Source organism: Populus euphratica, unplaced genomic scaffold (assembly GCF_000495115.2).
Source record: "Populus euphratica unplaced genomic scaffold, PopEup_1.0 scaffold20.1, whole genome shotgun sequence".
Classification (NCBI taxonomy): domain Eukaryota; kingdom Viridiplantae; phylum Streptophyta; class Magnoliopsida; order Malpighiales; family Salicaceae; genus Populus; species Populus euphratica.
This window is the reverse complement of record NW_011499854.1, coordinates 918,364-928,622: the sequence shown is the minus strand read 5'-3', so window position 1 is coordinate 928,622 and position 10,259 is coordinate 918,364. Positions and strand designations below refer to the sequence as shown.

Below are 10,259 nucleotides of genomic sequence, written 5' to 3'. Positions count from 1 at the left end.
GATATCCCTTCCTGCTGACCTCCGGCCATTGGAAGCAAGGCAAAGTATACTTCTAGCAGTGCAGGAGTTAGGGAATCGGTTTCCTGAAGGCCTTCCAAAGCTTAACCCTGTAAAGGTAACTATTTCATGTACTTGAATGCTGGCTCATTTCAAGAGCATATAATAGGCATAGAACAAAATTATAGACCTTTTGATGCTCTACTTGGGCTTTGGAGCTGTTACCCAGTTTATTACACCACCAACCCATGTTCAAGCATCAAGCCTTATATTTTGAGTTGGCACATTTTATTTTACTTTTTGGAATATGGAAAATATTTTGTAGTCTTAACAAAGCTCTTATCATACAACGCCCAAATTAGCTGAGACATATGGAGTTTTCTTTCCGTTCACTTTCCAGACCGTCTTTCATTCCTTTCCAAAAAAAAACAAAAAAGACTCATAGAGCATTAGGCACTGATACATCAGAAAGAGGAAAAGCATGGTTGCCATTGATGTTCCCTATCCTCACTCTGCTGTAAGCACCATTAATAGATCTCACCTTTACACTTTCTCAGTTGCTTCTGGTATCTTCACTATTTGAATTTTCGTGTTTGTTTTATCACATATAATGTTTTAAGCTTAGATCTCTAAGAATGCTGCTGTTATTTGTATCATGGTTCTATTTATTTGCAGGACATGAAAATTGAGGATCCTGAAATTGTGGAGTTGGTTAACCAAATTGAGGAATTGGAACAGAAGTTACATGCGCATCCACTGCACAAGGTTTTCATAACAATTAGAATCAACTTACTCGAAATTCTGTAGAAAGTTACTGCACTTGGAAAATTCTCTCGACAATGTTTGCTTTAAGTGGTATCTTTAGCAATCACGCTTGATTTTATGCATGCAGTCTCAAGATATAAACCAGATGAAAAGTTTTCATAGGAAAGCTGAGGTGAATCATGAAATTCAACAACTTAAGTCGAAAATGCGTGATTCCCAGGTATTTTCCCTTATTGGATACTTAGTTTGACAGAACTGTAATATATAGTTGGGATTTATTTCTCTGTATTGATTCCGGATGTGTAATGTATATTTCTGAAAGCCTGTGCGAAGAGAATGCCTTTTGGCATAAACTTTGATTCATCTTATTGCATGGAGCACTTTTGTATTTTTTATCTCAATTTATCAGAAAAGAAAAGGGAAAAAAAGCATCTTCAAGCATAATGAATTATTTGCATGGGTGATCAGCCAATAATTGGGGCCTTGAATTAATAGTGTAGCATGTGGTTGTGTGTACAATGGAATTACTAGTTGCTTTCTTATAATTCATGCAACAGATCATTTTTTTGCTAGGTATTGATAATTTTTCCATTTGCATGCTCTGATGTTTTTAGTGTGCTCTACAAGAGACACTAGACAATCTGCCCACTGCCCAGAGGTGTTGAATCTTGATTGGGTGTCCATATCTGGACAATACAGCCACACTGAATAAAGATGAAAATAGCACAAGCATGCAAACTTGAGTGGCTGTTCCTTTTGTGGCTTTTGTTCAAATGGTTGCCAGTATTTGCTTTTGTTGATGTTGGGCTTGTTATTATCTACTCCATGATTTGTTACATTCTTCAGTTTTCCACCTGCAGTTTTTTTAATTTGATTCTCAATTCTTTGCAGCTTCAAAAATTCCGTGAAGAACTTAAGAACCGTTCACGGGTCTTGAAAAGGCTCGGTCATATAGATGCTGATGGTGTAGTCCAGGTGAAGGGCAGGGCAGCCTGCTTGATAGACACAGGAGATGAACTACTTGTTACAGAACTGATGTTCAATGGTGAGCTTATGACCATTATTTTTCTTTCTTTAATTTTCCATGCTTTGTAGAATCTCATTTTACCTCAGGCTTGGTTTCTCTGGCCATGTTGCTGGTGGTCTTACATGCATAGAATTAAGGCTGAGCCTCTGATTTCATCTAGCAATATTTAATTTTGTTAATGTTAATGAATTTTTTATCAGGTACCTTCAATGATCTTGATCATCACCAAGTTGCTGCTCTTGCAAGTTGCTTCATTCCTGTAGACAAGTCAAGTGAGCAAATACATTTGAGAACTGAACTTGCTAAACCATTGCAACAACTCCAAGAGAGCGCAAGAAAAATAGCAGAGGTTGCTATATTTTTTTGTTTGCTGTTTTGTTTATATTATGCAATTGACTCTTTAAGAACAGTCAGAAATGTCTTTCTGCATAATTACAGATACAATATGAATGCAAATTGGACATAAATGTCGATGAATATGTGGAATCAACAGTCAGACCGTTCTTGGTGGATGTGATTTACTGTTGGTCAAAGGTTGGTTTTTTATATTTTATTTTCAAAGAATTTCCTACTTTGTTGGCCATGGACTGGTTAATATGGATACCCCCTTTTCTTTTCCTTATTGGAGTCTGGTTTGGGCAAATTTCTAAATCAGCATGAAAATTCTGGAGGGATCATTTTTGGTCTGTATTGTCTGTGATATTGCTGACATCCAAATTGGTGTTTTGGCAACTCAACCAGTTGGCCAATGGATAGCTGGTAGCAGTGAACAATGTTTATTCAGCCAGCCAAACTTTGCCCCCCTCTCTGGGCAATCATTTCAATGTGTCTTCCATTTAACGTGTTCATATGACTTATTTCTGAGAGATTCCCTATACCTCTTGGTCTGTACATCCAGACAAGTTTATGGATTTGACCATTGCTTATTTATTTTTAAGCTACAGGGATTTGGTTATTAAAGACTACCTGAGTGCTGTATCAAATTCATTTGGGTTTAATTTTTTTTTTTAAGTCCAGTGTTGAATAATCTGCTTGCTTTGCCCTTTTTCCAGGGAGCTAGTTTTTCTGAGGTCATACAAATGACTGATATCTTTGAGGGTAGTATTATCAGAAGTGCTAGAAGATTAGATGAGTTTCTGAATCAGGTAAATTGTGAACTATTCACTCTGAACGTCATGTGCTGATCTTCTTGTTCCACTTTTCTTCAAAGAGAAAATTATTGTATGGTCCAATTCTATTGTTCCCAGTAGAATAGTCTCTCCAAAAAGTCTCAAAAACACCACTCTGTTCTCTGAAGATAATCTATATTGTTTATGCTGGCTTTCTCTTGAACATGGAAACAGTATACACTTTCTTGTGCAGCTCTTTATTTGAATTTCAGTGGAATTGTTGCCAATAATTGCTTTCTTTGCCTTCCCAGTTGCGTGCTGCTGCTCAAGCTGTGGGTGAAGTCAGTTTAGAAAGCAAATTTGCAGCTGCCAGCGAAAGCCTTCGGCGAGGTATCATGTTTGCAAATTCTCTTTACCTTTAAGCTGTCTTTTTGCAGGCTTTTGTATGCGTGTGGGTCAAGCACCCATGGGCACAATAGCTCATCTCATGCAACATTGTTTCCATGGTGGCCACTTGAGATGTGCTATAACTGACAACTATAGGTTCCATCTCCTTTCCTCGTGTTGCTTCTAGTTTTTTTTCAATGGCACTGTTGCTGTTGATATAGTTCATTTGACAGTTGATTTTCTTTGTAAACACAAAGTTGGAAACATGGGAAATGAAAGGTATACCCATGTAAGGCCTAACGGCAATGTCATTAATTTCTCTGGATTTAACTCGACAGACATCAGAAGCTTTGTAGGTGTTACTTTTACTAGTCAATCCATGTAATGCAGAGCTGCAATGTTCGAAGCATTCAATTTTCTATGAAAGAAAACAAAAAGTTACTTGTTTGATGCCTTTTCCTGCTTTACATGTCGTTTTTTTATGTATTTATGAAACTTTAAAACAACCATGCATAGCAGCAGACTACCATATGCTGGAAATAAATCTCATTTTGTCTGCAATTCTGTAAAAGAGAAGATAGTGTGCTACACATTGAAAGCTTCATTTGAAAAAAATAAAATAAAATCACACCATTTCGAGAATAATGAAGTATAAAAGCGAAGGATTTTACAGAAAAACAAGCTAGTAGGTTTGGTACATGCCGACAAAGCCGAATTTGTGATGAAATCATGCTTTGATTGGGTCTAAAACAACAGTGGAGTGGTTTGCAATATGCAAGCTGAACTGCCCTCCGTTTTAGCTCGCATCAATCTTCCCCGTCGCAGGTGGAGCTTTCATCTCAAAATTTGACACCAATCTTGCAAGTATGATCACGCCAAATGGTAGGAAGCTAAGCGAAAATCGACCTTTCCACCGACAACAGATTCAGTGTCACGGTCTTCTTCCAAGAATTGCTCTGGCCGGAATTCTGATGGTTTCTCCTACCAATCAGGGTTGTTAGCTAGCCACCATGCGTTGACTGCCATGTTTGACTCTTTAGGAATGGTAAAACCTCCTAGTTTTGCTTCTTCAAGGTTCATACGGGGCACTAACAAGGGAATTGGGGCGTGTAGAGTGTCTCTTCTATTGTGGCTTGCTAATATGGCGGTTCATGCAGCTTAGATTCCGTGACTGGATAGGACGGTTGTGATTTCATCTCTGATCTTCTTCTGAACGGTCGGATGATTAACCAGTTCAGCAATGGCCCATTCCATGGACCACAATGCAGTCTCTATACCAGCAACATTAATGTTCTCTGCAATGTAAAGAACATTTTCTTCACTGGTTCCTCCATGTAATAACTAATGGATTGTAGAGGAAAAACTGAATTACCCCTAATTTCAAGATATCTCATTCTTTCTTTGGAGGGTAAAAAATTAATTTCATTATATTAATAAATAATTTTTTATGTCAAGATATACAATATTTTTGCTATGCCTTTCAGAATTTTTGTATAACACCCATTATTAGCCATAATTTTTTTTTTTATATTGTGATATCAACGAAACTATTCTTCTTCTTTTTTTTTTTTATCTATAATGACTGGAATTGCAACCATGATAACCAGTTATAAATCTTAGCCTTATAGATGTGAGGCTGGTTAAAATCATGGCATCTACGATGTTGTCCAAATCCCGATTTTAATAGCTAATATTTATTAATTAAACAAATGGAATCAAACTCATAGAATTAACACTTACTTATCCTACATATATATATATAGATATATATGTATGTGTGTGTGTGTGTGTTTGTGTGTGTGTATAGAAAAGGAAAAAAAAAGCATGCTTAAAATTAGTGAAGTATGTTTAAGATTCTCCGAAAACGAGTATTGTGTTATTCTCACTGTAGCTTATATCACTATTCACTCTTTTACAAATCATTATAAATAATTGGAGAAGTGATTTTTTTAATTTTTAATTTCATCTTCAAACTTTTTCTTTATATAATTAAGCCTTTTTTAGCCTAAATTAGCATCCAATTAATTTTTTTTAAGAGAAGATTAAATTGAAAGATGAAGTAACAAAGTAAAAAAGATGGATAAACCAGGTGGTCTCTTCAAATTTTATGCAAAAATCTTACTTTTTGTTGGTTTACAGGTGATTGGTTGTTTTAGTAATCAGAAACTTAATTTTGATACCAAAATTTATTTCCTTTGTTTGCACTCTTTTTTTTTTTTTGTTAAAGGAAAGAGAGAGAAAACATCCAAATTTCAGTGAAGAGAGAGAAATTGATTATTGATAACAATTCAAACCGCTAAAATGGTTGAAATTAGTGTCAATGAGTTCCATTTAATGAGTAGAATTTTACATAGATGTTTTTTTCTTTTACTTTATTTAGAAAACAAATCTGATCGTAAGAATGTTTTTGGATTTAGGTTGATTTTGGTTTATTGAGTTGTTTTTTTCTTGATTTTTGGAGATCATGGATAGGTTTATCAAAATGTTTAGGGTATTTTCTAAGTGTTTTGGGTTAAAAATGAGTTTTTAAACCAAAAAAATCGAAAACCTTGTTTTTCTAGCAACCTATAATCACCGGATTTTGCATAAAAAAGATGACGCGTCATAAACTATCTTATTTTTATAAAAAAAAAATCAAGGCAAACGACTGCCATTCATCTCATTAAATTTTTTTTTTTACAGTTGATAAAAAGATAATTTGGCTAATATAGAAGTTTATCGAGATTAATTAGATTATATTCTTTATATTTATTTGATTCGTTTAGATTATTTAAGAGATAAGTTCAGATATAATAAAAAAAAAGTTATTCGAAGATAACTTTATAAGTGTTTTTGTGAAACACGTTAGTAGTTTATTGCAAACGTGATAGACTATGAAACTTGAAGATTATCCTTATCTTTATCATATAAGATATATATATATATAAGGAATGTTAAGTACAAAGAAAGGTGGGTGCTGTATGCTTTAAAAAAAAGTTTCAAAATATAAAAACATTTAGAAGTAAGGGTGCTAACCAGTTAAGGAGTTTATACTTTATATGGAGTTTCACAACACATATTCTTGACACACAAGAAGTGTGTAGGACATTCTCCAGAAAAATTGGTCCCTAAATATTTGAGCCTACACATTCCTCGAGAGAGTTTCTATATAATTTGTTAGCAACTAGAGATTTTAGTTAGGATGACAACAACTTAAAGATCATCAGAAGTATTAGCAAGTTATTGTGGTAGGAGACACATCATAGTTCACTATCTGATCAAGTAAGGCAATACTTAATGTTATCTCAACCATCTTAGCCACACGCGTCTAATACAATTTCTTTTCTTTAAAAATGTTTTATACAAAAGAATTCTCATGCACTTTATCGCCATATAATTAACTTAAAAATAATCTTTGATATATAAAATTTATTGAATCCAATTATGTGTATGACTTATATCACGAGTTTGTTTGATTAAATCGAGTTCTTTTATATTTTTTTAGTTAAATGCTCTTTTTACCATCTTTAATCCTTCAACATTGAGCTAATTGGAGATTGAACTTTCCATTTTAGTTTTTCAAAATTATCTCCTCAACTCTTGCATGTTAGTTTAGGTTAACCCAATACGTTTTTACTTAATATTAAATAAAAATATCATTTAATATATGGTTAAAATATATTTTTTTAGAAGACATATTATCAACACATAGAATTTTTTACTGCATTTTTTTTCTTGCTTTGACACATAACACATACTAATTGACTATTTTAAACCATTCTTTAAAAGGGCTTTTCATGGATTAATGGTCATGAAATTTTTAAAAACAAAAAAAGCCAGTTAGCAAATGGAATATTCACAAAGATTAAGATGACTCTAAAAATTATCTAAAAAATCTAAAGTGTAATACTAATTTGTCAAACAACTTCATATTAAGAATTATAATGTTAATTTTTTATAATATTAAAAATTAATTAAAAAAACTAAAGGGAGAAAGGAAGTTACAATGCTCTAGGAAACAAAACATTACATTATTTATTGTTATAGTGTAATGATTAAATTGCTCCTAAGCCAATAAACCTTTGAATAAGACATTTGGGGCAGTGTAATATCTTCACCGTTATATAATTATATTTTACAAATTACTTGAGGTTATATTTGTTATTTAATTTTTTTTGCACAATAAAATTACTAATTTAACCTTGTAATAAAAAAAATATAATTCCTATTTACTTGGGGACTTTTTTGTGTTTTTATTTTTTTCATAATAGTTTAATTACTTTGATGCTCTTAAAAAACAAATTGCATAACTCTTTATAAGGGGTTTTTTTTTTGTCATTTTACATTAGTTTAATTGTAGATTTGAAGGTTACTTATTGATATTTTATAATTGATATATATTAAATATTTATTAAAAAGAAACTGATGGCACCAGCATGTTGATGACCCCCATGTTGTTTGAGCGGCTCGGGAACAACCCTCCACTCATCCCCTTTCAAGATGACGTTCAAAGGTTTTGGTGTCCTTATGAAATAAGGTGGTGCATGCCCTAAAATTGCCCTGGGTTCAATATAAAACAACTTTTTTTCCCCTCTATAACCTTGTTAAAATTCAGAACAACCCTTGCAATTTATTTCTCCTTCACATTTGGTTTTTATTTTTTTGATTATTTTTTTTAATTGTGAATAATCTATAAAATTACAAATATTTTTCAATTTTAGCTCCACCATTTTTTAATCTATAAATCATCCATCATATTACAAATATTTTTCAATTTCGCCTCTATGATTTTTTAATCTTTCAAATTTAATCATATTATTTTGATTGCTATTTGTTTTGTTTGAGATAATTTTTTTTTTATAATTTCATCCTCAAGTTTTTTTTATCAACTTTTATTCTACTTGTTTTGTTGCCATCTTTTTTTTTCTTTTGCATATTTTTTTTATTAATATTTTTTTCATGATTTCATCCTACAAAATTAAATTAGTTGAACCTACGCTTCTCAATCAAACATAGATCCAAGATTTTATGGATTGCGAGTTTTAGAGATAAGATTAGATTTAAAAGGTTTGCTTGATTTTTTTATTTCACCTTGCTTAACAAGGGTTTATTTGTTGTTTTTTTCAAATTATTTTTTTCTTTATAATTTTACTCGTTAACATTTGGTTGATAATCTGGATGAGCTCAAGTCTAGTTCTTTTCACTTTTTTTTGGTTATTTTTTTCAATTTATTTATTATTGTTGTATTTTTTATTTATGTTATTTAAATTACCAAATGAACCAATAAGTTAGATCTTAGAATTGGTTATCTTAATATTCTCATTTTTATACCAAGAAAAATATTTGCCCAGCCCAAGATAGAGTGGGGGCTACAAATCTGGAAAAAACTAAAAGTGGTGAATTTACCATTCATCTATTAACAAAACATCCATTTATTGAAACATTGTTTTTGTTTTATTTTTTAATATTGGTTTATTGTAGAATAAACTTTATAATTTATTTTTTTATTTAGTTATCTTGATCTCATGACCCAGGTTGCTGGTTTTGCAAGTTAACATGAGTTGATTTGTTTTTTTGTTTTTAATTTTATCATTCAATATTGGATTGATTGAGAATTGAGTATTATAATTTATTTTAATTTATTGATATAAGGTTATCTTGGTCTCATTACCTGCGTCACGATTTTGGTTTTTCTTTTTGGTTTTTTATTTAATTTTATCTTTTAATATTTAATTTATTACAATTAAATTTTATTATTTATTTTGATTTATTTTATATGAAGTTGCCTCAGTTTTATGACACAGATTGTGAATTTGATGAGTTAACTTAGTCTCGCTTTGATTTTTTTAGGGTTCTTTTTTTTATAATTTTATTAATTGATATTAAATTAATTGAAAATTAAACTTTATAATTTATTTCAATTTAAGGTTTTTCTCATGGTTATTGGTTTGGAAGGTAACCTTGTAATCAAGATTGTCAATTTTGTTTTGGTTGATGTTCTTTTTTTTTAATTAAAATAATATATTTTGCTTTTAGGGTGTTTGGACGGTACAATTCAAATTTAAAGGTCAACTAATTTGAAATTATATAATTTAAATTTCAAATAGAAGTAAAGAAGTCAAAGTTGAAACGATAAGATCTGTTGACTCGATGAGTTTAGAAATAACTTGAATGATTGGTAAAAATATAATTTAATTAAAAAAATTTAAAAATACATATTTTTTTGTAAAAAAATTATTAAGACTACAATATATTAAACCTGAGTCAAACGAGGTTAACCTTTCAAATTTATAATTTGGGTTATCAAACCATAATAACCCTAAATAAAACAAATTATAAAACTTAATTTTTAATAAATTTATTGTTAAATGATAAAATTAAAAAAAATAAATTTAAAAAACAAAAAAAAAGACTTTTGAAACAAAATTTCAAATTTAAATGAAATGATGAAAATGCCATCAACAATTTCACAAAGTTTTTAAAACTCCGATTGTCCTAAATGTTTAATATAAAATAAAATGATATGTTATGAAAATTCTTATAAAATTTCAATATAATTTAGTAATTGAATTGAAAAATATGATTAATATCATAAAATTAAATAATAATTTTTTTAAAATAAAAACATTATTTAACCGGAACAAAATTGAAACGTTCCTTCCAAAAATTTTGATGGAGTTTACAGAATAAATCAAGAATCTAAACAAGAAAAAAATTATTTCGATTTATTTTATTTTTTAAACTAAAATGAAATATACCGAGTGAAGTAAAAACTTGCTTGAAATAATAAGAAATTATTTAAACAATTTTTTGGTATTTATTTGAATAAAAAAAAATCAGCTGGTGATTCACTGAGCGGCTCTTCTTGAAACTATCCATCATCCAAACACATTTCAATGACAGTAACGATTAATAAAACCGAGGTGGCAGAATATGATTGGATATTGGTATAGATTGAAAAAATAAAAAAGTCAAGAAGAAAAGAGCTCTCTTTA

The 10,259-nt window shown here is 30.6% G+C and overlaps 1 protein-coding gene across 2 annotated transcripts in view; it reads left to right on the top strand.

Annotated features, from left to right (window-relative positions):
* HEN2 (RNA helicase, ATP-dependent, SK12/DOB1 protein) overlaps nt 1-3,735 on the top strand; it is an 8,247-nt gene extending 4,512 nt beyond the window's left edge. For both annotated transcript variants that reach the window (XM_011021665.1, XM_011021666.1), the window contains exons 11-18: nt 9-115; nt 673-762; nt 890-982; nt 1,654-1,807; nt 1,990-2,138; nt 2,228-2,323; nt 2,842-2,934; nt 3,210-3,735. In XM_011021665.1, coding sequence (XP_011019967.1) covers nt 9-115; nt 673-762; nt 890-982; nt 1,654-1,807; nt 1,990-2,138; nt 2,228-2,323; nt 2,842-2,934; nt 3,210-3,320 — 893 coding nt within the window. In that variant the 3' untranslated portion in view covers nt 3,321-3,735. The remainder of the gene's footprint in view (nt 1-8; nt 116-672; nt 763-889; nt 983-1,653; nt 1,808-1,989; nt 2,139-2,227; nt 2,324-2,841; nt 2,935-3,209) is intronic.
* The last annotated feature ends 6,524 nt before the right edge of the window (nt 3,736-10,259 follow it).